This window comes from Eptatretus burgeri, chromosome 6, assembly GCF_056783735.1.
Source record: "Eptatretus burgeri isolate ZD-2024b chromosome 6, Ebu_testis_v1, whole genome shotgun sequence".
NCBI classification, from domain to species: Eukaryota; Metazoa; Chordata; class Myxini; order Myxiniformes; family Myxinidae; genus Eptatretus; species Eptatretus burgeri.
In genome coordinates, this window is record NC_140966.1 from 113,945,448 (window position 1) to 113,972,612 (window position 27,165).

The following is a 27,165-nucleotide window of genomic DNA, read 5'->3' on the forward strand; positions in this document are numbered from 1 at the left end:
GTGCGCGAAGCGCACATCTCGAGCGCGGAGCGCTCGACCCTTGCGGCGGGGTCCAGGGCCCGCCTTAGGGCCCTGGAAGCTCTGGGGTTCTAGACGCTCTCTAGTGCCCTCTGAGCCCTATTTTGGAGCATTTAACATGTTAAGAATTCCCACTTTTTGAACAAAAAAAGGGGAAAATTGTGCACTTTTTAATGTTACATGTATGTTAATATTAGTAAGTTAGGGGACAATCAAAGATTAACAAAAAGCACAAAAGAAGCAATATTTTTCTTACCTTACTGGCTGGTACTACTGCTGCTTGCTTTTTCCATGGCAGCTTTGCTGAGTGACAGCTGTGTGGCTCTTTTAGCCCTTCTGATTATGTCTTTGCTGTATTCTCTCTGGTAGCAAGGGGTGCTATGAGCTAGTTTTTCAATTAAGAGAGCTTCCAGGGTTTTGACACTCAAATTGGGACGAAATTCAGTGTGATTCTTCCGTACAAGACTTTGTGCCCGCTCACATGATGCGTTCGAATGAGGAATGACCAAGATTCCCTTCATCACTTTGCTCAAATTAGGATACTTCTTGGCACCAGTGCAGGGATCTGTGAGCTGTGAAATCCGATGCCACTGCTCATCCACTCTCACTGTCTCAGTAGCAATTGTAGCTATGGAGACGTCTGCCTGGTAGTGAGCGAATTCACTCTCAAGACTGTCTATGTCACTATCACCGCCACTGAACAGACAGGGGAATTTCTTGATGAAAAACTCCACACAGTCAAACCCCACTTCTTGGTGTAGCTTAACATCCAGCACCTGAGCATGCTTGGCTAATTCATCATCTAGCGGCCAGGTTTTGAAGATGTAATTGCAGGCTTTCACATAATATGAGCGAACTGCACTGAAGAAACCTTGGATGTCTGACTCACTCAGAGTGAAGGTGGATTTCTTGAGACTCCTTTGTTCCCTTATATACAGTTTGGCATCGTTCCCAATCATGAGGTCCTCATCATTCTTCTGATGATTTCTGTCAGAGAAGGGTACATTTACCAGAGCAACCGATGACACCGATGGTTTCAAAAACCGTACGAAGATATCTTTCAGAAGACCATTCAATTCTCCGTGCAGGAGATGAATACAGGGTTCGTCTCTTTGGAGCAGAAGATTCCCCTTCTCAAAAAGCTTGTTAGCATATCGAAGGAAGAAACAATAGAGTTTTGTTTGTGGAGACAAGAACATCCTGTTGACACGTTTTTCTCTAGATTCCTGCACAGTGTTTGAGGAAGATGCGCTTTTAGTTGTAGAACTCGTAGTACACTTAGCCGCAGGGCGATCACACTTGCGTTTACTGCCAGCAGAAGAGGTCAGACTCGTAGTACCAGATCCAATTTTACGTTTGAGGAGAGAGCTTGATGTAGGTGCAGCCAAGGAAGAAGACCTCTGATTCGAAGGTTTTGCTGAGCTTCTATCAAGTGATTTGGCAAAAGCAGAACTTAACTTGGGTCCTTCTTTGCCTGTAGATGGGACTATCACAGTCTTTCTCGACTCTGAAGGGATCTGCTTTGTAGATGAACGTGATGAAGGGCCGGTGATGCTACCTGCTCTCAGCATTGGTTTTGGTGCTGTCCCTGCTGTCTTCTTCGCAGCAGATACCGCAGTGGTAGTGGTGAATGCTGCTCCACTAGTGCTTGATCCTGCAGTGCCAGTACTGGCAGTAGATACAGTGCCGTCCTTCTTGCTCGTTGTTAGAGTCTTGGCTACAGTTGGTTGCATTTTTCTTCGTACTTCTTCTTTGAAGAAGAGGCGAAGTGGCTCCCACTGTTCAATCAGCCTGTCTAGGCACTGACCAAGGGACAGCCACCTTGTTGCGACATGCTTCAGAATCTTGTATGTCGGGGCATCACAGAGTTCTTGCAGTGCTTTCACTCCTTTGACGCGTTTACTACTTTTGTCCAAGTAGTAGTAAATATCGATGAGAAAGTCATCTAATTCAATGGGTAAGGCCTGAGCTGCCTTCTTGGCCGTATTGTGCATCATATGGCAAGGGCATCCCATGATGTAGCACTCTGGATTTTGTTTGTGGATATAAGCAGCGACTCCTTTGTGCTTGCCCACCATGACAGAGGCATTATCAGCACAAAAGGAAACACAATTTCCCCACGGAATTTTTCTGTCACTGAACTCATGATCAAGCAGTTTGAAAATGTTTTCTCCAGTGGAATCTTGTTTGCACGCAGGCAAACTTAGCAAATCTTGCTTCACAATCCCAGCACTGTTGTCATAGTACGAAATCAGGACAGGATATAGCTGGGCCTCACCACTGTCATTGCTACCGTCTGAAGCTAGGCTAAATGGAGCTAGTCTAGCAATATCGGCAATAGATGAAGCAGTAACATTTGACAACTCACCAATTATTGCTGAAGTTTTTGTTTTTGCACATCCATACTTTGAAGCAACTTTTGAATCTGGAAACATCTTTTGAAATAGAGGTCCAGCATGATCTGAGACTGATATGGGCAAGTTATGTTCCACAATAAATCCACTAAAGAGAAGTTCCGCTCGGGTAACATCCTCTTCCTCGCTTGTCCCTTGTTTGGTGAAATAATTCAGAAGTGTACCGGTACTCGTGCTCGAAGATCTCTCCTTTGCAATGTCTGTGTGCCGTTTGCTTCCAACGTGCTTCCGAATATCATCGCGACCTCCATGCTCAACTGAAATATCAACGCTGCATACTGTACAATACGCATGATGAATTCCTCTTTCAGACTTTCGAATACACGGGTATTGGAGACTGTATTCGGTCTTGTACTTCTGAGACCATTTCTTGGTCTTCGTAAGCTTCTTTTCTGCCATTTCGTAATCAACATCGAGGGCTTGAAGCATCGGTAACTTCAAAGTCGATGTTCCACAGCTGCAGCGCGACTCGTAGAACTCTAGCGGCTGTTAAATTAAACACCGCACGGTGGTCGCGACCGCCGGGCTGGTACGGGTCCCAGCTGCATGCAGTGAGCGTATCGCATGCATATACACTGTGCATACATACCGCATGCACTGTATTGCACACATACCGCATGCACTAAATCTCAGTGCATGATCGCATAAGCGAGATCCAGACCCAATGTTTCGCTGCTCCTCATTTGAATTTGCATTTTTTTACGTACAATTTGGTAGCAGCGAACGTTATGGAGTTACCACATGCTATACGTAGCAGACGATGCTTTTCATTCAATTCTCATACTAGTACATTCTGATTCGTGAACAGTGCAAAAATATCAAAATTTCGGGAGGATAAGGATAGTGATCGTAAGGGCGGGAGTTTGGGTGAATTTTTGGAAGCCTCCCGATGAAATCGGGAGGGTTGGCATCTGTGGAATTGGTATATAAAAATGCTGCTCATAAAAGGGGAACCCAACAGTGTTTTCGAGTCCTTTTTGAGTCGATGTCCATGTCAGCAGTAACAGTATCAGTATTAGTATTAGTATTAGTAGTAGTTTGTTCATGTTGGCAGTAGTAGGTGAGTGTGAGGGGGAGGGTGTGGGTTATGATGGATCGTCCTTGCGTTTAACGATTTAACGATTTAAATGGCTGCATCTCCACTATTGAAAGTAGACGCTTGCGCTCAACAATTGGATTTTTTTTTACACTCAACGACTTTTAAACGGTACCACTCACCTATTTTCATTGTTTAAAATGAACGATTTAAATTGCTGTCACTCGCCTTTGTTTTTTGACGCTGGGGTTTGGAAATTTGAAGCGTTTCTTCTGAACGTGTTAAAACGCTCAAACTCGACTATTTTAAATAGACGCTGCCGATGGACAATTGGAATCATAGCCAAGCTAGACATCGAAGTGTGAACATCCTCGTCATGCCGAAGAAAAGTTTGAAGAATGCTGCAAATAAGTGTCCTGGCAGTGGCCGTGGACGGTGACGCAAGGACGATCCATTATACCGACGTCTTTCAGCCTATGAGTAACTTAAAAGTAACGTCTGTCGATGTTTGGCAACGATCGCATAACGTGCCAACAACACATTCATCATAGGTTAGAAATAAGTTTCGGGTACGCTAAACATTACCTTGGCGTATCTCAACTTATGATTAACTTACAAGTAGCATGTGTTGACGTCTGTCAACGATCGCAGACCGTGCATTCAACTTGTGGCCAGCGTAGCGGAACGTGTGAGTCATACGCCGGCATACGTCGTGAAATTTCAAGCATGAAAAAATTTGAGGACAACCAAAAAGTACAACGTTTAAAGCCAACGTACAACGACGTATGGCAGTGTTTTTCAGCGTGCTCTCAATGTTATCAAAACTTACCCATAACGTATTCAACGTGTGCCAGCGTTTTAGAAAAAAAATTCAAAAATCGGCATACGTTGGCTAAAACGTCAAGGTGTGACCGGGCCTTAACTTACCTATCCTGCTTAATGTACTACGCCCTTATGGCCTTATCCTCGCCAAAACAATCATTCATTTTTTTTTAATTATTATTTTTTTATTTTATTTTATCACATGAGAGCACTGAGCGAAGTTGCACTCCATCCTCTGGATCATCGCTCTTGCCCAACACTCTTCCAGTGATCTGGGGAGGGGAAACAAAAGGTTCCACAAAAACACAACACTTATACTTTACATTCCTACTCTAAGCCTTAACGACACTATTCATGGGATATTTACACTTGACCGCCTCCCCCAGTGGATGCTAATCGGCCCACCGTTACCTGGGGAGCCAATTTTCAAATTTGCTTGCCCCAAAATTATTCGGACATCATGCCCTTGCTGCACATGTCAAGTTGTGCGGGATCGAGTGGGACTCACACATCTTCACAACACTCACACCATGGTCATCATCACATTTCTAGGTCATGGTCCCCATTTTAATGATGCAGGCTGAATCCCGTCATGGCCGTGGGGTGGGTTACCACAAGATAATGGGGGCATCTCAGGTGCAAACATGCCCACAGGTAAGCTTTAGTCCAACCCGGACGTTTCTCCACCCCGCTCCCTTTGATTCCCACCCCCCCCTGGTAGCCATCAGCTCTCATCCCGTACAACACACTGGAAGGGGTCTCACTGGCTCCTCTGGCCTTCCTGGGTCGCCAAGGTCCTACCCGCCTTGGTCGCCCAACCAGACCCTCTCCCAGTTGCCTCCAGACACTGTCACCATTAGCCACCAGGGGTGAATCTCCTTGAAGGGGGGTCGCAATTCCCACTCACCGTGAGCCTCAGCAATCCCTGTGGACAAGCACATCATCCCCACCCACAAAACCCACATGACTCCCCCACCTCATCGGCCTTACATGTGACACCTGCATTTCTAACACTTCGCCGACCATGACCTTCCCTGTTACCACACCATGTCCAATAAAAAATCAATGTGTGCACCATACATTTCACTTCTTAACTTAAAACAACTCACACAGCACTTCTCACCCAATCCACGCACCAGCCATTGGACAGCCACTTGTGCCCGCTTTGTTACCAATTACCCATTGTCCCTATTGTCACTCTAAAACCCAGCAGAACTTACAAACCCTTGCCAATTTTCCCACAATTCACTTTTTTCACCAAAGGAGGCACTTCGCCACAATCTCAGCAGCCGAGCATGGCCGTATATGCTCAGCCCAATCTAGTCTCCACGATCCCCGACAGTGATCTCCGGACCCGACCTATGAAAGGGCATCTCGGATAGACCTGGCGGTTCAGCAGGAGGATTCACCCTCTCCGAGTCTAAAAGTCTATTGGAGGGTCCCTCCATCGCCGGGTACCGGCAATATCGTTGCATGTGTCCCCTTCGCCCGCACCGGAAACAACTCCCCAGAAAAGGCCCCCGTGAGTATCGGTGAAATGTCTCTTCCGGTTCCGGGCCCCCTCGGCCATAATCGAATTGCTCTTTTGGCTGGGCTGGACCACGCCGCTTTGGCGCATCAACTACCGAATTACGCCTTATCAAACTTGACAGTTTCTGGCAAATTTCCTGAAACATTTGGGTAATGCCAATTTCTCCCAGCCCCCCTCCCTGATCCTGAATCTCTGCCTGTCGGATCGTCACCGATGGCCTCTCGGGCACCCGACCCGGCCGACTCCACGAGGCCAGCCTGGCTGCGCACTCGGCCGCTCGGTGCACGGTGGGTGGATCCTGAAGCTCCACTAGCGCTCGGACCTCAGGGTCAGGAAGAGCAGCAAAAATTTCTCGAGTGCCAGTCTGTCCCATGCCTCCACTGTAAGGTCCTGATACGCGATCCTGACTGATTGGTAAATGTCCTGTGCCAGCTCCTGCACTGTCTCACCTGGCTTTAATTTGCGGTGCTGGAGCTGGGCCCGCACCAGATCACAGTTTGCCGCGAACCCAAACCGACGGCTCAACGCCTCGCAAATGTGGGAGCTGGTCAACATCCCCTCCGCGATCACGTTTAACACATCTGCGGCTGGTCCCCGCAACGTTGCCACCAAATTCCCTGTACATTCCCGCTCATTCCACCCGTTTAGTCGGGAAATGCACTCAAATTGCGTCAGAAAAGCTTCAAGGCTCCCTGACCCGTCAAAATTTACCAGGGGGATCACTTTTACGGTGGCCCGCTTCTCAGTTTCTCCCTTGTCCGAATCCAGCCCAGGGATCAAACACCCTTGTGGCTGCGTATCCAATTTCGGAGCCCACTGTGGCCAAAGATGTTTTGTGGTGAGGGTCTCATGGGTCAATTTTGCCTCCTGTTCCAAACGTTGAATGGACCGATTCACCTCTTCCCGCAGGATCTTCTGGGCCCGCACAACCTCCTCCAAGGCTCCGTCGCGAGTTTGTAGCTGCTCCTCAACCAACCCGGACACTCTACTTACAAAAGACGGCTCTACCAGGCCTTTATCCAAGACTTCATCTTGGCTCATAATTTTATCTTGTTCGTCCAAACGAGCCTCCAATCCTTTTACCTCCTCCGCCAAATTCATCCCTTGCTTCCTCAGCTCTCCCCACTCTTCCATTTGCAGCTGCATACGAGCATCCACACAGGCACGATGACGTTCCAGGCTTTCATCCACTTTATCAACCCGAATGTTCGTTGCATCAATTTTATCTACCAATTTTTTCCGTATATTTTCCCCCTCCAATGTAATTTCTACCTTTGTTTCCTCCAATCTATCCTCGAATTTACTTCGTATTTCTCCCAATTTAACATCCACACACTCCTGCATCTCAGTTTTCATTTCTGCCCCCTGTGCCGTCATTTTTGCCCCCTGTGCTGTAAATGCACTCATTAAACGTTCCAACATTGTCCAGATCGACATCGCGCCGGTTTCCGGTGCTGCCGGCTCCATTACGGGCAATGAAGCACGGTCCACGCTCGGAATGGGGGAGGTTCCAACCCTACCCCCGTCTCTCCCTTCTTCCCCCGACTCGCTGCCAGACACGTGGCCTTCCTCCTCAAACATCTGCACATCCGCCATGGTGCAGAAGTCCCGTTTGCCGCCAATTAATTTTAATTTGAAAAATCCCGCCAAAATTTTCCCGCGCTCGCGAGCTCTCCTGTAGTAATTTTATATCACAATTCGTGACGAGATTCTAATCTTGGTATATTCTCCCGATACCAAATATAATTTAGAGGGGTTCGAACATCCAACACCCTGACACCAATGTGACGTTCACGGGACTTGAACAGTCCCGCCAACATAGAATGAGCCGAAACGATGGAGGCGGTTTATTTATTTATAACCCAAAGATGGCGGTTCTAATCGCTCTACCGCAAACGGGACGAGGAAGGTGGCACGAGTCGCTTTTCACTGAGTTGATAACGTTTATTCCTCTAACCAGAAATAACAAGACTCGGCAAGAAGAGGGATCCGGGGCAATTCGACGGGATGGTGTGGAATCGGGCGTGGGGAGAACACAGACAATTCCAATGAATATACAAATCTCAAACCCTCTAAGGCGCCAGGTACACACACACACACACACACACACACACACACACACACACACACACACACACACACACACACACACACACACACACACACACACACACACACACACACACACACACACACACACACACAAACGTAGCTATTCCTGGTGGTCAGGCTGGACCGTGGTGTGGACGCAACAGTCCCTGGATTGGCGTCGGACGAGCTGGCCTTGCTCTCGTCAGGGGGGGCAGGAGAAACCGTGGTGCTGTCGACCTCCTGGTCTTGGCCCAAGTCCGCTCACAGCCGCCAGGGAACCAGTTCTGGCGCCAAATTGCGAGCAGGAGAGGGAGGCAGGTCCGCCCGCCATTCAACCCCATACTCCGAGCCAGCAGAACCCCAGAGCCAACCAAGGTGAGGCACGAGGCTCAGCAAGGCTACAAGACACGATGAAACCAGGGCCGAATCAGCGCAACCACAAGCACGCTCCCAGCACAACAACCTCCACGCCAAAAAATGGTCTTTCTGTCCCGATCTTCTTCCTCTTCCTTTTCGACCCTGAACAGAACTTTTTATCCTCCCGTCCTCGTCACTTCCAATCGAGCCATTTTATTGGCCCACCGCCGTCGCCTTCCACCAATCGTGATCACGGGGCGGAGCCATCCGCAGCACTGTCCTGTGACGTCACGGCAAGCCTCCAGAGAATACTAAAAGGGGTTTACGCAGACACACTTACCCTATCCCGTGTCCCTATCTAATTACGTGACAATTATCATTTCCCCCTTGAAGAAATGGACATTTACTAGACAACTTATCACCACTGAATTGCTACTTATTACATCGAGATCCTGGTACACTCGAACAGCATGGCATACCTAATTAAACATCCTAATTACCCTTTGAATGCATACCCCCCCCTCAAACGTAACAATATATATATACATACATATATATATATATATATATATATATATATATATATATATACATAATATATATATACATATACATATATACATACATAATATATATATATATATATATATATATATACATAATATATATATACATATACATATATATATATAGATTATATATATATATATATATATATACACATAATATATATATATACATATATTATATATTATGGTAAGGTTATTATATAACCAGATTTGGTAAGGGTATGAATAATTTTGGGCTTTACTGTATGTATATAAATATATAAGCATGATGTATATAAATATATAAACATGATGTATATGTATATATATATATATATATATATATATATATATATATATATATATATATATATATATATATATATATTTATATATATCTTCTTCTTCTTCTTCCTTCGGCTGCTCCCGTTAGGGGTCGCCACAGCGGATCATCCGAATGATCCGCATCGTGATTTGGCACATGTTTTACTCCGGATGCCCTTCCTGACGCAACCCTGGTCGCCTCTTACAACACAGGGATATGGTACACCTATTTTAACCGGGGTATACACCGGCCCAGTATACTGGTACTCATTTTGCCGACCTCGGAAGGATGACAGGCTGACTCAACCCCCTGGTGTATTCATTCAGTGGCCCAACGGGGCTTGAACTCAGGACCTTTTGGATCCCAAGCCGCTGCCCTAACCACTGCGCCAACACCAGGCTCATATATATATATATATATATATATATATATATATATATATATATATATATATATATATATATATATAGATAAATAAATATATATATATATATATATATATATATATATATATATATATATATATATATACACACGGTGTCCCAAAAGTCTCCATTCAGAGGGGAAATTAACACTTTCAGCAAAATGTCTCCCAAAATTCTTCATACATAGCTTATATCTTGTTTTTTTTTTTTTCAGAGTCACTTCAAGAATGTATTTGTCAAAAGAACAACGTATTGAAATCGTATTGAAAGTGACCGTGCACCACTTTTCAAAACAATATAACAGTGGCGTCGGAACGACATATGTCGAACCGAAACGCCAGAACGCAAACGTAATGGGATCATGAAAATCCATGATGCAACCGTCCCAAAATTACTTAAAGCAGAGATCATCTCCTCGGATTTAAAGAAAGGTGGAATATTTTATACAATAATTTTAACAGCAGGTGTGTCCAAAGGACTTAAGGAAACAAAAACATCCGGCGGGAGAGGCAAGCCAGTTTCGACCGTCTGAGCAACGTATCGCTCCTCAGACAAAAATAGCACAACACGTTGATTCATCCCCGACATTGCGAGAATGTTTTTGAGCCCAATGAGCTCTCAGAAACCCATTACGACATCAACACTGACTCCGTCCGGGGGACAAACTATGACCCCGTTCTTTGGAGTGAGTTCCTCATACACACGGTGATGCAAACGTACATTTGCCATAATGTGAAACAAAACAAAGTAAATTGAAGGATCAAGAAACCAAAAGGAAATGTGCCACAAGCAAAACTATAAAGTGGAGGGAAACAAAAGATTAATATGAACGAAGTGTTTAGCGAAGAAAAAGGCTAAACGGAGAAACACAGCAAGTAGGCCCAAAAACCAGGAAGTCCTGAACAGGCCTGCCAAACACTCACTGTGCACGCTCTCTTTCTCACTCTCTCCCCTGTCTCAACAAAGAAAGGAAACACAGGAGAAAAACTCACAACCACACAAGGGGAGCGAAAAGGGGACAGGAAAAACACCAACAAGACACAGCACTCACAGCTTCACTCACAGAGCCGCCATGATGCCACAACCACGCACAGCCAGCAGGGGAAGAGAGAGAGGGAGTGGGGGTGGAGGGGGAGAGAGAGAGAGAGAGAGAGAGAGAGAGAGAGAGAGAGAGAGAGAGAGAGAGAGAGAGAGAGAGAGAGAGAGAGGGGGAGTGTGTGTGAGTGTGTGTGTGAGTGAGTGAGTGAGTGAGAGAGAGAGGAGAGAGGAGAGGAGAGAGAGTGAGAGTGTGAGAGAGTGAGAGAGTGAGAGAGTGAGAAAGTGAGAGAGGGAGAGAGGGAGAGAGTGGGGAGAGGAGAGGAGAGGAGAGGAGGGAGAGTGAGAGAGGGAGAGTGAGAGAGTGAGAGAGAGAGTGAGGAGAGGAGGGAGAGTGAGAGAGTGAGGGAGAGAGGAGAGGAGAGGAGGGAGAGTGTGAGAGAGTGAGAGGAGGGAGAGTGAGAGAGAGTGAGAGGAGGGAGAGTGAGAGAGTGAGAGAGGGAGAGAGGGAGAGAGTGAGAGAGGGAGGAGAGGAGAGGAGAGGAGGGAGAGTGAGAGAGGGAGAGACTGAGAGAGTGGGAGAGTGAGAGAGTGAGAGGGTGAGAGGGTGAGAGGGTGAGAGGGTGAGAGGGTGAGAGGGTGAGAGGGTGAGAGGGTGAGAGAGTGGGAGAGTGGGAGAGAAGGAGAGGAGAGAGAGTGAGAGAGTGAGAGAGGGAGAGAGTGAGAGAGTGGGAGAGTCAGAGAGGAGAGGAGAGGGAGAGGGAGCGAGTGAGAGAGTAAGAGAGTAAAAGAGTGAGAGAGTGAGGAGAGGAGGGAGAGTAAGAGAGTGAGAGAGTGAGGAGAGGAGGGAGAGTAAGAGAGTGCGAGAGTGGGAGGAGAGGAGTTGAGAGAAGAGGAGAGGAGGGAGAGTGAGAGAGTGAGAGAGTGGGAGGAGAGGAGTTGAGAGAAGAGGAGAGGAGGGAGAGTGATAGAGTGAGAGAGTGAGAGAGTGAGAGAGTGAGAGAGTGGGAGAGTGAGAGAGTGGGAGAGTGGGAGAGTGAGAGAGTGAGGAGAGGAGGGAGAGGGAGAGAGTGAGAGAGTGAGAGAGTGGGAGTAGGAGAGAAGAGGAGAGGAGGGAGAGTGAGAGAGTGAGAGAGGAAGAGCGTGAGAGAGTGGGAAAATTGGAGAGGAGAGGGAGAGGGAGAGGGAGAGAGTGAGAGAGTGAGAGAGTGGTAGAGTCGGAGAGGAGAGGAGGGAGAGAGTGAGAGAGTGAGAGATGAGAGGGAGAGTGAGAGGGTGAGAGTAAGAGAGTGAGAGAGTGAGGAGAGGAGGGAGAGTAAGAGAGTGCGAGTGCGAGAGTGAGAGGAGAGGAGTTGAGAGAAGAGGAGAAGAGGGAAAGTGAGAGAGTGAGAGAGTGAGAGGGGAGTGAGAGGGTGAGACGGTGAGTGGGTGGGACACTGGGAGAGTGGGAGAGAAGGAGAGGAGAGGAGGGAGAGTGAGAGAGTGAGAGAGTGAGAGAGGGACAGAGGGAGAGAGTGAGAGAGTGGGAGAGTCAGAGAGGAGAGGAGAGGGAGAGGGAGAGAGTGAGAGAGTGAGAGAAGGAGAGAGTGAGAGAGGGAGAGAGTGGGAGAGGCAGAGAGTAGGAGAGGAGAGGAGGGAGAGTGAGAGTGAGAGAGGGAGAGAGTGAGAGAGTGGGAGAGTCGGAGAGGGAGAGGAGAGGAAGAGGGAGAGAGTGAGAGTAAGAGAGTGAGGAGCGGAGGGAGAGTAAGAGAGTGCGAGAGAGAGAGGAGTTGAGAGAAGAGGAGAGGAGTGAGAGTGAGAGAGTGGGAGAGTGAGGAGAGGAGGGAGAGTGAGAGAGTGAGAGAGTGAGGAGAAGAGAGGAGAGGGAGAGGAGAGGGAGAGAGGGAGAGTGAGAGAGTGAGAGAGTGAGAGAGTGGGGAGAAGAGAGGAGACGGAGAGTGTGAGAGTGAGTAGAGTGTGAGAGTGAGTAGAGTGTGAGAGTGAGTAGAGTGTGAGAGTGTGGGTGTGTGGGAGTGAGAGAATGAGAGAGTGAGAGAGTGAGAGAGTAGGAGAGGAGAGGAGAGGAGAGAGAGTGAGAGAGTGAGAGAGTGAGAGAGTAGAGGGAGAGGGGGAGGGAAAGAGTGAGTAGGTGAGAGTGAGGGAGTGAGAGTGAGAGAGTGAGAGAGGAGAGGGTGAGAGGGTGAGAGGGTGAGAGGGGAGAGGGCAGAGGGGATGGGTGAGAGAGTGAGAGAGTGAGAGGGGAGAGGAGAGTGAGAGGGTGAGAGGGTGAGAGGGTGAGAGGGTGAGAGAGTGAGAGTGAGGAGAGAGAGGGGAGCAGGGAGAGGAGTGAGAGAGGGGAGAGGGGAGAGAGTGAGAGAGGGGAGAGAGTGAGAGAGGGGAGAGGGGAGGGGTGAGAGTGTGAGAGAGTGGGAGAGCAGGAGAGGAGAGGAGAGAGAGAGAGTGAGAGAGGGAGAGAGTGAGAGAGTGAGAGAGTGGGAGAGTAGGAGAGGAGAGGAGAGGGAGAGGGAGAGAGTAAGAGAGTGAGAGAGTGAGAGAGTGAGGAGAGGAGGGAGAGTAAGAGAGTGCGAGAGTGAGAGGAAAGGAGTTGAGAGAAGAGGAGAGGAGGGAGAGTGAGAGAGTTTGAGAGTGAGAGAGCGAGAGACTGGGAGAGAGTGAGAGAGTGAGAGAGTGGGAGAGTCAGAGAGGAGAGGGAGAGGGAGAGAGTGAGAGAGTCAGAGAGGAGAGGGAGAGGGTGAGAGAGTGAGAGAGCGTGTGAGAGTGTGAGAGTGTGAGAGAGTGTGAGAGTGTGAGAGAGTGTGAGAGAGTGTGAGAGAGTGTGAGAGAGTGTGAGAGTGAGAGGAGAGGAGGGAGAGTGTGAGAGTGTGAGAAAGGGAGAGTGGGAGAGAGTGAGAGAGTGAGGAGAGGAGAGGAGAGGGAGAAGGAGAGAGTGAGAGTAAGAGAGTGAGAGTAAGGAGAGTAGGGAGAGTAAGAGAGTCCGCGAGTGAGAGGAGAGGAGTTGAGAGAAGAGGAGAGGAGGGAGAGTGAGAGAGTGAGAGAGTGCGAGAGTGAGGAGAGGAGGAAGAGAGGAGAAGAGAGGAGAGGGAGAGTGAGAGAGTGAGGGAGTGAGAGATTGAGGAGAAGAGAGTTCTCGGGCTCCGTCCTTCTCGATCCGACCTTGTCACAGCCATTCAGGGGCGGACCGACCCAGAGAGCGCTGGCGTCTCGGCGCCTTCAATCTCATTTTCCCCGCTCTCGTCACGACCGACCCAGAGAGCTCGCCGCCAGAGAGCCAGAGCGCGCGCGCGATCCAGTGAGCATGATCCAGCGAGCGTGCGCGATGCAGAGCTCAGAGAGAGACAAAAGCTTCAGCGTACACACACACCCACCAGAGCCTGCGCCTCATCCTTATTTCTTGAGCTCCACCCGCTCTCGCCTCCCGCCCCGTCTTCCAGCATGTGCGGGAAACTTCCAGAAGAAGGGCGTTTTTTCCCCTGGATCGGGGCCTTTCTTTTGCCTTTTTTTCATAGTTTTCGTTGGTTTTTGTTCCTCTCGCAGGGTTATTCGTTGGGGGGAGGGGGTGAGGCCGTCGTCCATTCTCCCTCCACAAATGCCAGGCTTCTCGCAACCGTGTGCCGAGGTGGAAACGAGGTGGTGGTTGAGGTTACGGTGGTTGTGGGAATGGTGGCATGGCTGGCATTTTGTGGTGGTCGTGATGGTGGTGTGGTTGGGCAGTTGTGGTTAAGGTGGTTGTTGTGAAGACGGTTGTGAAGAAGGCGGCTGTGGTTGTTGAGATGCGGTTGGTGGTGGTTGTGGTGGTTGAGAGGCGGTTGGTCCAAAATAAAGATAGTAAAAGAAAAACGGCTAACTGAAGATTCACAGCCCGGTTGCACGAATCAATCCCTTGAAACATCGGTGGGGAAATCTATCTGAACACAGACTTATCGACATAACTGATCTCAGGACCTATATGGTGTCCTGTGAATTTCCACAACCGTAACAGTATAATCATGCATGCTTTGACATGGTGAGTTAAAAAAAGCTCGGTTATGGATTGTTCAACCGGTTACCCAACTGTTCAGGGTACATGCAGCTTAATTTCAGCCTTTTAGTTTGGATAGTCGCATGATTCGTTTTGAGTGGGTAAGGAAGACATGATAAACCTGCTTGGGATCAACTCAGGCAAGGAAACTATCCTTGGCTTGGTGTGGGACACCAAGCTTTCTGGATGTTCAGCAGGGTATTCAGGGGCGGATACAGAATTTTATTAGGGGGGGGGGCTCACTTAAGGTTAAGATGTTCTCATGTTGTGAAACATACCACCAAGCCTTATTCAAGTCAATGTAATCATCGAGGATAAACCGGTTAATCTATCCAGAGCTAACAGTGTCTGGCCATGAATTCACATTCTCCACAGGAAAATTTGGGACTATCGAGCTACTTGACGAAAAGGCCTCAGGCCTGTCACGAACAAATTCTAAAGAAAAGTTGAAGATTTTGGAATCTTTGTGATGGATCTTTACAACAACAATGTAAACACACAAAATGTTTCCAATACAAATCAATGAAATTATTGAATGGACAAGAACAAGATGCAGCGAAACGACCCCGAGGGCAAAACCTAAACTTGCCATTGCGGATCATCAGATCATGGATTATAATAATGGACGATGTAGCCACTGAATATTTGAATGACCTGGAGAAATCGTTCAGGATTGAACTGCGCTTTGCTGTAGGACACGATCCTGAAAATGTTGCCTTTCTCTTCAGAGCCATAACTAAACACCGAGTCACAGGGATTAACAAAGAACCAGTGACGAAAAGTATCGCGGCTCGGATTAATTGCTGAGTGAAAGCAAAAGTGTGTGATTACCGATTGTCCAGTGATATCTCGCGTGACAATCATGTGACGTAATTGTAAGGGCGGAGGGGGGGTTCACGTGCACCCGGTGAATCCCCCCTGGATGTGCCCCCATCGGTACTACAGACAAAAAAGGAGGACATCCCGTCCGTAATCATGGATGACTGCAGGGTGACATACATTTGGTGGAAAGCCGGCGATTTGCAATCACATCACCTTGACATCACCTACCAACACTGTTTTCGTAAAAACCTCAAACATCACTTTCTGCGTTGAAGGAACAAACATTCAGGTAGAATGGAAACTCACCTGAGATATCCTTTCTTGCAAAGAATGAATACGATTCCAGCAATGGATAATAATAACCCAATCACCACAATGGGGATAAAAATCTTCCAAAGGGATGTTGACACTGCAGATAAATAAATAAATAACATAACAATGTCATCACACCTCAGGATATCAAATTCCAAGCTCAAAAACCTTTTATAGAACAACAAAACAGGTGAGTGAACTTTCATACACCTTGACCAGGGTACCATCACAAATAGATAACTCTCCAAAAAGGATATTACATGATACCTGTAACATCATTCCTATTAGGAATCAAAATATAATTTAAAACAATGTTACAAAATGCTCTTCAAGAAGGTATGCCTTTTTCATAAGGAAACATGGACTTGCATGTCAACATGGTCACTTGAAAGGATGTTTTCTAAATTAATACCAAATGGGAAAAAAAAAACATTTTTGTTAAACCATTCTCTGTCACAGAGCGTTGGTGCTACCCAAGCCGTTTCTGGCAAAGGTTATACTGGGTGGTTTGCCATTGCCTTCCTGGTGTTGTTTGTTCGTGCTCTGTCCATTTAAATGCTCAGCATCAACCAAGAAAGCAGTACAAGCCATATTTATGTCTGCTGTGACTCGGATGGGATTTGAACCACTGACCTTCAAAACTCAGAGTGAATGCTCAAACCATTATACCACCAAGAGTAGTATATCAATACAAAGGGTCTTTGTCTTCACTGCATCAATATGTGAGAGATGTGAGGAATTAAAAACAAAAAGTGAAACATAAAGATGATGATATGAGCAGGGGTGGGGTAAGGGGTGGAGGAAGAGAAGGAAAATAAAATTATACATGCTAACACACATATACATATATATATATATATATATATATATATATATATATATATATATATATATATATATATATATATATATATATATATATATCATGAAGACCTTCCCACATCTCTCACCTGTGAATGGTGAGAAGAGCCAATCAGCTCTCACCTAATCAACTAAACCCAGGTGGCTAGGATTATATAAATAATTAACAACTCTCACACTCCTCCAACCGAAGCTACTGCATAAAGCAACCCAAGAAGGCCTACACAAGGTAAGCGCTTTGCTGTTTCAAACCCTTCCCAGAGTTCCTCCACAGCTATAAAAACGTTCACACATAGTACACACATGAGATTCCAAATGCTACACACCCCCTCAGCTGCCGGACCGGTTTCATCGCTTATTGGCGAATCATCAGCGACAGCACAGACAGAAATGCATACCAACGAGGCTCCAAAGCGTGTACCACGTGCAAATATCGAAAGCAATCTGAGGTTCCGAGCGGACCTTGCTTGACATTCCGAGCGTCTCGTGGTGCATGGTTTTTACATGACCGATCGGTGATCTCTCATCGCTTGCCAAGCCAGCCGTTCCTTATTAACTGTGTCTTTGGAGTGCTCAAGCCACTTGGCGAGCGTGATACAAGCTGCTTGGGTTTTCGTTTCCAAGCCGTGGCCGTACAAGGAAAAAGTGTTTGCACAATCACTGAATATATCAACTGACTTGAACAAAGCTCAGGTCCTACTCGCCTGCGTTTGGCCCTGCAATGTCCTGCGCTACTTCGGGCTATATATACGACACGTCATTTCAACATAAACAGAGACATATAAAGAATGAAACATTTCGTTTTTAAAAGTTTTCTTCACCAATTTCGTTGAGGTGCTTGCTTAAGTGTTTAAGAAACTTGGCAACAAGCTTCCATGGCGAGACCCTTGCTCGGTTCTCCGTGGGGAGCATTTCCGGAGTTAGGAAGGCAAAATAAATTAGATGATTGATCATAATAATAATATTATCCTTTTTTCACACCATAAAGGCATATCGGGCTGCCAAGGCAGTTTCATTGGCAAGGAGTACAGTCCTGGACAGGTCACCACTCCACCGCAGGTAACCCCAAATGGTTATTACCCCAGTATGCTGGTACTCATTTCAATAACCTCAGAAGGATGAGAGGATGAGTCAACCACACCTGGTCATAATTCAATAGTTGAGAGGAGCTTGAACTCAGGACTCTAAGGTCCCAAGCCAGCCACCTCAACGACAAAGCCAACACCAGGTTTAATTCGATGATTACAATGAGCAAACAATGTTTTCAGTTGTTACAAAGCAAATAATCACCACATCGTTTAACAAGCCGTTGGGTCGCGGAGTTATCCATAGCCGAGTGGCCTCAGGTTTGGAGGGTGAGCCCATCAGTCCTTCAATGGACATTAATGGCAAATTTGTTCAAGGTGCTGGTGATAGCTCTCCTACTCTTCGTGAAGGACACCATGGGATCTTTGACGTCCACCAACTAATGCCGGATGATAGAACACCAAGTTTAACGTCCATGCGAGGGACGGCACACATATTGATGAATCGCCCTGCTGTGAAACACCAGGATGACAGTTTATAGCGGGGTCGGGATTCAAAGCCATGCTGGACAGCTGAGAGGCGAGTGTGGTTGTCTGGTATAGTTATATTTTCATGTCAGCAACTAGGTTGTCACATTGGGTATCTTGTGCAGATAAACCAATTACCAAAATGGAACTGCCACTTTATAACTGCTGGCAGTGATGATCGGGTATATATACGACCCGTCTTTATAACTGCTGGCAGTGATACCCAGACGTCCAGCTTCGACACAACCCTGTTTTGATACAACATGGGACTGACGAATTACGGACCGAATCACACAAACTGTTCAATCTATTTAATGCGTTTGCAGTTTGCCTTTTTTCCTTGGGACATTTTTTTATTTTTGTATACATTGGCAAGGCTCGTATGAGAGCTAACAAACAACGCACAGCAAGGGGGGGGGGGCATGAGACAAGAGGGGCGGGAGTGGGAAGGATAAAACATTGGGGAACAGAGACATTAGATTTGTGGAAGGGAAAGGGATGGGGGGCAGGGAACATGGGGAATACAAGATGGACATTACAGGGACTTTCAGGAAGGAAAGCAGGGAATTTGAAGGAGGTGGGTTTGGGGTGGATTAATGGGGGTAAAAAAGATCGAGGATTTGGATGGGGGATGATAAGAGGTGGTGGTGAACAGCTGTTTTGAAGGCCTGGAGGGAAGAAAGGGATTGAACAGAGTAAGGGAATTTATTCCAAAGGCAGGAAAAAGGAGGAATGAAAGAGTGAAGGTGAGCAGTGATTCGTGATTTTGGTAGTTTTACCAGAAGGGAGTTGTTGGCGGATCTTGAGGGCCCTGCGGAAATGTGGTGGGGACAAATCGCAGAGAGAGCAGGGGGGGGTCGAGATTGGAGAGGAGACGGTAGAAGGTAGAAAGACCACCGACCTGCCTGCGGTGAGAGAGTGAGAGGCCCAAAGACTCAGCCTCAGCGTGGGAGATACTAATGATCCGAAATGCCTTGGTTTCCACAGTGTGAATCCGAAAAAGGTGGGAAGCAGGAGCACCAGGCCAGAGGGGAGAGCAGTACTCCATCATGCTGCGGATGAAAGCTTTGTAAGTGGTCAGGAGCTCAGGGGGGTCGAGGAAGGACTGCACGACGGAGGATTTCCAGTCGGCGACTGGTTTTGGAGGCCAGGTTGGAAATGTGGCTTTCCCAGGAAAGATCATGGCAGATAGTGAGACACAGAAGCTTCAAAGAAAGCACTTCTTCCAGAGGATTGTTGAGAAAGTGGATGGGGGGGGCGGGGGGGTTCTAAATGGTCCTTTCAGAGAGACAAAGTGAGAGTGTAAGATTTGTCCGGATTGAAAGACATGTTCCACGTGTTGGACCAGTTTGTGATTTTACCCAGATCTGCAGTGAGCGAAGAAGCTGCTGCTTGTCGGTCTGAGGGATGACCGATGGTACGGCAGAGGGTGGAGTCATCAGAAATAGGTAAAGAGGATTTTCCAGAGTCGGAGAGATCATTGATGAAAACCAGAAAAAAAAGGGCCCAGAACACTGCCTTGAGGAACTCCAGCCTGGACAGGAAGAGGGGATGAAAGAACTGCATGTAGGGCCACACGTTGACTGCGACAGGAGAGGAAGTCTGCGAGTCATGAGTGGAGATGGCCTTGGATACCAGAGGAAGAGAGTTTGGTGAGCAGGGCAGGGTGCCAGACCGTGTCAAAAGCACGTGATATGCCTGGGGATATGGCTCTGATTTCATGTCTGGCATTGAGGACCTCCATCCATTATTGGGAGAGCAGAAGCAGCATATCGAGGGTAGAGTGACCTGATCGGAAATCAAGCCATTGGAGAAGAGGAAGGATTTGATATCTGAAGCGATGATGGATTCCATAACCTTGCTTATGATTGAGAGAAGGTTGATTGGCCTGCAGTTGCAGGGATCTGTTTTTGCACGTTTTTTATGTAGAGCAGTAATGTTTGCTGATTTCCAAGCAGATGGCAGATGACCTTGAGCAAATGAGAGGGTGAATAGAACAGAGAGAGGGTGAGCAAGAGCAGAAGAGCAGGTTTTTAGGACACGTGGGCTCATGCCGTCTGGACCGGTTGCAGAATCTGGGTCAAGGTTTGACAGCAAATTCTCCACTTTTTCAGGAGAAAAGGACACAGAGTCCATGGACAGTTGGGTGTGATTGGGTCAGGTGGGTACAGAAAGCGATGGGTTTTGGACACAAGATTTTTGATGCAAACACCGAGTTTAGGCATTCAGCCTTTTCATGTGCAGTATCAGCAGTGCGGCCATTTGAGTTAAGGGAGGGGATGAAGGGGGAACGTACAACAGAAACAGACGTCACTAGATGCCACCAGGATTTGGAGGAGGGAGAGAGAGGTTTAAGAGTTCAGACTTGAGATGAGAAAGATGCTGTTTTCTGGCTCTCCTGAGGGGAGATACACACTTGTTCCAAGCTTTATGGAAGGAACTGAGATTACCCTCAGTTGGGTTTGCTTTCCATGAGGCAAAGACAAGTTGTTTCAGGACAACTGCCTCGCCACAAGCTTCAGTGAACCATGGGTGGGAGGAAGGGTAGGACAACTGAAGACGAGAGGAGATAAATCTGTGCATGAGGGAGAACAAGTTTGTTTGAAAGAATTCCCAGGATGAGTTGACTTTGGAGAAAGTAGCGATAGGAGACCAGTCTATAAGTTTGATGGCTGCTTGGAGACCCTGCCAGTCGGCTTGAGTGAAATGCCAGACTCGACGGCGGTGAGGTGGTTCTCTGATAACAGCCAGAGAGATGTCCACTTTGACAAGCACGTTGTCAGAAGAACCGATTGGAGCGGAGAAAGAACAGCAGATATTTCCAGGGAAATTTGTCAAAATCAGATCCAGAAGAGAAAGAATACCATTGGTCGAGATCCGGTCAGGAAATTGACCAATTGAGTCAGTCCCAATGAGTCGCAGAAGCCCTTTGCTGAAGTGCCATGACAGGTGAGAGAGATACCCACATCTAGCTAACTGGCATGATGACAGTTGAAGTCACCACATATGAGGAAGAGAGAGTTTGGATGAGAAAATAGAAGTTGGTCCATGTTTTCGGATAGTGAGGTGTAAATGGAGTCATCACTGTTTGGTAGACGGTACAGTTCACATATAAACATGAGGTGGGAGTGGAGGGGAAGCCGTAGCCAGAGGTATTCCTGTGGTGTGGGGGAGTGAAGGCATTGCATGGAGAGTGAGGAATAGAGTGTTTGGTGAAGAGAGCAACTCCTCCACCAGAACGAGGCTCAGATCTGTCATACCGGAGGAGGGAGTGACCAGGGAGAGATGCTTGGAAGTCAGAGACGTCTTGAGGGAGGAAAGTTTCTGTTTGGCAGATGATGTCTGGTTTGTCAGTGGCAACTTGTATGGAAAGATCTGAAAGGTTTGAGCGAAGGCCCCGGATATTTGAGGTCCACACTGTTAATGAAGGGGGAGGGGAGGAGGCTTTAGGTGCAGGGGGTGGGAGGGGAGGGGGAGGGTAGGACAAGGGAGAAGGGGGGTGGAGGTAAAGAGAGTTGTTGAAAGAGTGTGGGGGATTGCAGAATAGCTTGGGGAGGGGGCTGGATGAGGAGGAGAAAAGGTTCTTTGGTGCTGGGGGAGAGAGGGGGAAAGGGAGGGCAGAAGGCAGTTGAGGACTTGAGGAGGTGTTGTGAAGAGATGGAGGTGAGAGGGCAGTGGAAGGGGGCGGCTTTGTGGATGAGATGGGGGGGCAACATTGAGAAGGGTGAGTGAGGGGGTGAATGTTGGGAGAAGCGTGAGTGGGGAGAGTTGAGGGAGAAAGCTGAGGGGGGGGGGAGTTTTTGATAGAGGTGAGAGGGAAACTTGGAGGGAGAAGAGTGTGATGCTTGCTTTGAGAGGGAGGGTGAGAGGTGTGAGTTGGCACTGAATTTGGAAAAAAAAGAATGGTTGATGGAAAGCGAACACTCATAGCCAACTGGGGGTTTTGAGATTTTTTAGTCAGAGATGCAATTTAACACATTTCTTGAGGGATGCAATCAAGGCAAATTCAGAGAATGCAGAGAAGAAATGCTGTAACAGTTGCATTTTTTTGACAAGATATGAAGGAAAGGTCGAATTGAGAGCAGTCTGTTGAAGTCGAAGAAGAGTCGTGCATTCTGATACAGTAATGAGAACCACACGTCTGAAAGAGGAAGATGAAGCATTACAAGAGATCGTTATTATTATTATTATTATTATTATTATTAGAGAGAGTTTTCATCAGATTCGGTAATGGATATGTTGTGGAAAAAATCGTGAGGTGAATGGTGAATTTGGATCGGTAAATGCAGGGGGTGTAAACAGATCACATGGTTACGGGAGAAGCACGTGGCGATGGGAGGTGTAGAGTGAAAAGTGAATTTATTTATTTTAAATAAGGATTGCATAACATTCGGAAAAGGGAAGGTTGAAGTAAAATTGTGGAGGTGTATGGTGAATTTGGAACTGTAAACGCAGTGTGAAGCTGCTGGGTCGATGAAAAGTACCAGGGAGAGTGGAGAGACACTTTGATACAGGAGGTTAAAGATCAAAAGGACACAAGGAAGATTATTAATTTTTGAAGAACAGGTGAGATTCGGGAATGGAAGGTTGTCGGAAGAAATCGTGAAGGTAATGGCGAGAGTGGGTCAGTTCAAGTGGAATAAAGATGGTGTTTTGGCAGGAGGAAGAAGAAGAAGAAGAATAAGAAGGATCAGGACTCGTGGGTATGCAGGGAGAAAGGTAATTTTATTTTTTATTTTTTGGATTTAAGACAAGAAACAGAGTGTTTAGATTGGGAGGGATGGGGGACATTGGGAAAGTGGGGAAAATATTCATTGAAAGCAATAGGGAGAGAATACAAATAAACACGATCGTACACCTAGAGGGAAAGGATGGGTTGGCCTCAAAGAACCCGGTAAGACAAGGTCAACGAAAACTCACAAAATAGCACGATTTTTGAAACAAAACCGAACTAGCAACACACAGAAACATGTAGGTGAGAAACTAAACAGTTAAAACGGGACAAATAACGTCCGGAAACTTAACTTTGAGAAAGTCAGGAGAGAGTCCTGACAGAGAACTGCCGACGCTCTAAACCCAGAACCGGAAGTGAACCACTTCATCAATTATATCATTGTTGGTATCAATTTAATTGGCGTTTCAATTACCTGAACACGATGCAAGGAATGTGTGGGAAATGTCACAGTGAGTCCATAGGGTAAACTGGAACTCCCCTGAGTAATAAGAGCCCAACCCCCCATACGTCTCTCCACTATGCGGGATTGATGAGTTATGGACGCAGTAACATACCACCTTCAATCTATTTTTTACGTAAGCAGTTCGCCATTTTTCCTGAATTCATTGTTGGTAGCAATTTAATTGGAGTTTAAATAAGTTGAGCACAAAGTAATAAATGTGGACACCGTCAGCGGGATTCCCCTGAGTCTAATGAGACTCCACACGTTTCTCTACGATGCAGGATTCACAAGTTGTGCATTGAGAAACAGGCCATGTTCCATCCATTTATGATGTACAGTTGACCATTTTTCCTGGAGCCATCATCGGATCAATTGAGTTGCTATTCCTGCACCCTCAAACGCATGCAGGTGCAGCCAAGTGAGCCTCATGCAAAAAAAAATAAAAAAAATTCTAAAAGTTCTCAGATTCAAATCTCTATTATGATACCAAGCTTGCACACTAAAAACTCGGCTTGCCGTCACACGATCCCTATGAAATTGCTGTGGCACTTAGCGGACATGCCGACAATGTTTGGGAAGTCTTGGCGTTCCATAGTACCACTTGCATTTTGCACAATGCGTATTTTTGTCATTCCCCGTGTACGGTCTGTCGTCTGCTACCTGCTATGTTGTACTGCTATCCCGTGCATGTGTACGGGTATCGCTAGTAATTAAATAATTCTGGCTGCCAAACTATGTGGCCAATCGGGTTGAAACTTAAAACATACTTTCCCCATGTGGGCTAGATTAAAATTTTGAAATTTCACATTCATTGATAAAATGGTTCCAGAGTAAATATTATTTAATATTTTTCCTTCAATCCAATATGGCTGCCAAAACATGTGACCAACATCAAAAGGATAGGGGAATTTTTTGTTCGTCATGGATAGGCGGTCATACCTGCAAAGTTTTGCCTCGATCTGTTCAGCCATTTCAGAGAAGAACATTTTTTAAATTTAATTTTCAATCAAATACGGCTGCCGTACCACATGACCTATTACATCGGAAATTTAAATTCTCCCTCTGAGGTAGTGGATCATTTTGTTAAGTTTCGTGCTGATCGGACAAGGTGCATTTTTCTTTCCAAGATGGCCGCCAACCCATATGACATGTAACGTCATAATTTTTACCGTATATGCAGGCATTTGGTTAAATGATAGTTGCCAATTTGGCTTTGATAGGGTAAGTGGTTCCAAAGAAAACATTATTTAATATTCTTCTTCAATCCAATATGGCTGCCAAACCATCCATCCATCCATCCATCCATCCATTGGGAGAATACTCTGTGCAGAGCGTTGGTGCTGCCTAAGCAGTCTCCTTGGCTATTGGGCACAATCGTGGACAGCTCGCCACTCCGACACAGGATACCAACAAGCTGGCACTCATTTTGCCGACCTTGGAAGGATGACAGGCCGAGTTAACCCCACCTGGTATTAATTCAACAGCTGAGCGGGATTTGAACTCAGGACCATAGGATCCCAAGCCCACCACCCTAACCATTAAGCCAACACCAGGCATGCCAAACCATGTGACCTCTCAATTATTCATGAACAAACTTAAATCCACTACCAAAGGAAAATATGTGAATGAAGTTTCCCCTTGATCTGACCAGCCGTTCTGGAGAAGATGTTTGAAGGTTTTAGGGTAAATTCAATATGGCTATCAAACCATGTAACCTATCAATGACAAATTAACAAACTTGTGAAAGGATGTCTTGGGGAACGTGTGTGTGAAGTTTTGCCGAAATCTGTCCAGTAGTTTGGAGAAGAAAATTTTAAAAATTGATTCATTTTCAATGCAATATAACTGACGAACCATGTGACCAATGACATCTTAAATTTACAGTCTGCCTCTAATGGCGTAGGGCAACACGTGTGAAGTTTCGTGTTAATCAGATGAGGTGCGTTTTTCTATCCTCCATGGCCACCAAACCATGTGACTTGTGATGTCATAATTTCTAACCATATATGCAGACATGGTGGGAAATGATAATTGAAAATTTTCACTTCGATGGGTTAAGTAGTTCCAGAGAAAACATTATTTATTTATTTATTTTTCCAATCCAATATGGCTGCCAAACCATGTGACCTATCATTTATTCATTGACAAACTTATATCCCCTTCTGGAGAAAAATAGGTTTGTGAAGATCCCCTTGACCTGTCAAGCCGTTCTGGAGAAGATGATGTTTGAAGGTTTTAGGGTAAATTCAATATGGCCACCAAACCATGTGACCAATCAATAAGAAATTAACAAACTTGTAAAAGGATGTCATGGGGAATGTGTGTGTAAAGTTTTGCCTCAATCTGTCCAGTCGTTCTGGAGAAGAAGATTACAAAAAAAAAAACATTTCAAAACTATGGCTGCCGAAAAAAGTCACCGATGACGTCATAATGTTTTTTCTCCGGTGAATTATTGTGTTGAGGACGCTCAAGAAATTTCAGACTTTTTCCCATGCAGCGTTCTACTTGTCGAGTTTTCACCGGGATACCGCTTCACCGATGACGTCACGAGAAATCACACTTCTTCCCCATGTGGATCTCATTGAAATGTATACAGTGAAAAAAAATTCCACTGCACGGTTTCAGAGATAGAGGTCTAAAAGTTTTTCTTTTTTTTCAAGATGGCACCCATACCACGTAACCTATGACGTCATAATTGTCAAATAAGTATTCTATCAAAAAAGATACATACTACGGTGAAAATTTTGTGTCGATCGGACTTACCGTTCCCGAAAAAATGATTTTAAAATGTAAAAAAATCCAAAAATCTGCGGCGGAAAAACAATAATAAACAAACAGAAGAAAAACAATAGGTTACCCCAGTCCATTGACTGGGTACCCTAATAATAAAAAGAAGAAAAACAATAGGTTACCCAGTCCATTAGACTGGGTACCCTAATAATAAACAAAATAAAAACAATAGGTTACCCAGTCGATTAGACTGCGTACCCTAATAATAAACAGAAGAAAAACAATAGGTTGCCCAGTCGATTAGACTGGGTACCCAAATAATAAACAGAAGAAAAACAATAGGTTACCCAGTCCATGAGACTGGGTACCCTAATAATAAACAGAAGAAAAACAATAGGTTGCCCAGTCGATTAGACTGGGTACCCGAATAATAAACAGAAGAAAAACAATAGGTTACCCAGTCCATTAGACTGGGTACCCTATTAATAAACAGAAGAAAAAAAATAGGTTACCCAGTCCATTAGACTGGGTACCCTAATAATAAACAGAAGAAAAACAATAGGTTACCCCCGTCCATTGACTGGGTACCCTAATAATAAACAGAAGAAAAACAATAGGTTATGCAGTCCATTAGACTGGGTACCCTAATAATAAACAGAAGAAAAACAATAGGTTACCCCAGTCCATTGACTGGGTACTCTAATAATAAACAGAAGAAAAACAATAGGTTACCCAGTCCATTAGACTGGGTACCCTAATAATAAACAGAAGAAAAACAATAGGTTACCCAGTCCATGAGACTAGGTACCCTAATAATAAACAGAAGAAAAACAATAGGTTACCCAGTCCATTAGACTAGGTACCCTAAAAATAAACAGAAGAAAAACAATAGGTTGCCCAGTCCATTAGACTGGGTACCCTAATAATAAACAGAAGAAAAACAATAGGTTATCGCAGTCCATTGACTGGGTACCCTAATAATAAACAGAAGAAAAACAATAGGTTACCCAGTCCATGAGACTGGGTACCCTAATAATAAACAGAAGAAAAACAATAGGTTACCCAGTCCATTAGACTAGGTACCCTAAAA

General features: G+C 46.0%; 1 protein-coding gene across 2 annotated transcripts in view; it reads right to left on the reverse strand.

Annotated features, from left to right (window-relative positions):
• The window catches only part of LOC147025661 (uncharacterized), a 61,383-nt gene that overhangs the window by 16,935 nt on the left and 17,283 nt on the right, over positions 1–27,165 (reverse strand). Inside the window, exons 3-4 of one of the 2 annotated variants that reach the window (XR_015059629.1) lie at positions 15,749–15,851; positions 15,452–15,559 (exon numbers count right to left, since the gene is read on the reverse strand). Coding sequence is in view for 1 of the 2 variants with exons in the window: in XM_085886881.1 (XP_085743007.1) it covers positions 15,749–15,851 (103 nt within the window). In the remaining variant the exon portion in view is untranslated. The remainder of the gene's footprint in view (positions 1–15,451; positions 15,560–15,748; positions 15,852–27,165) is intronic. The other variant, XM_085886881.1, reaches the window with a different exon arrangement.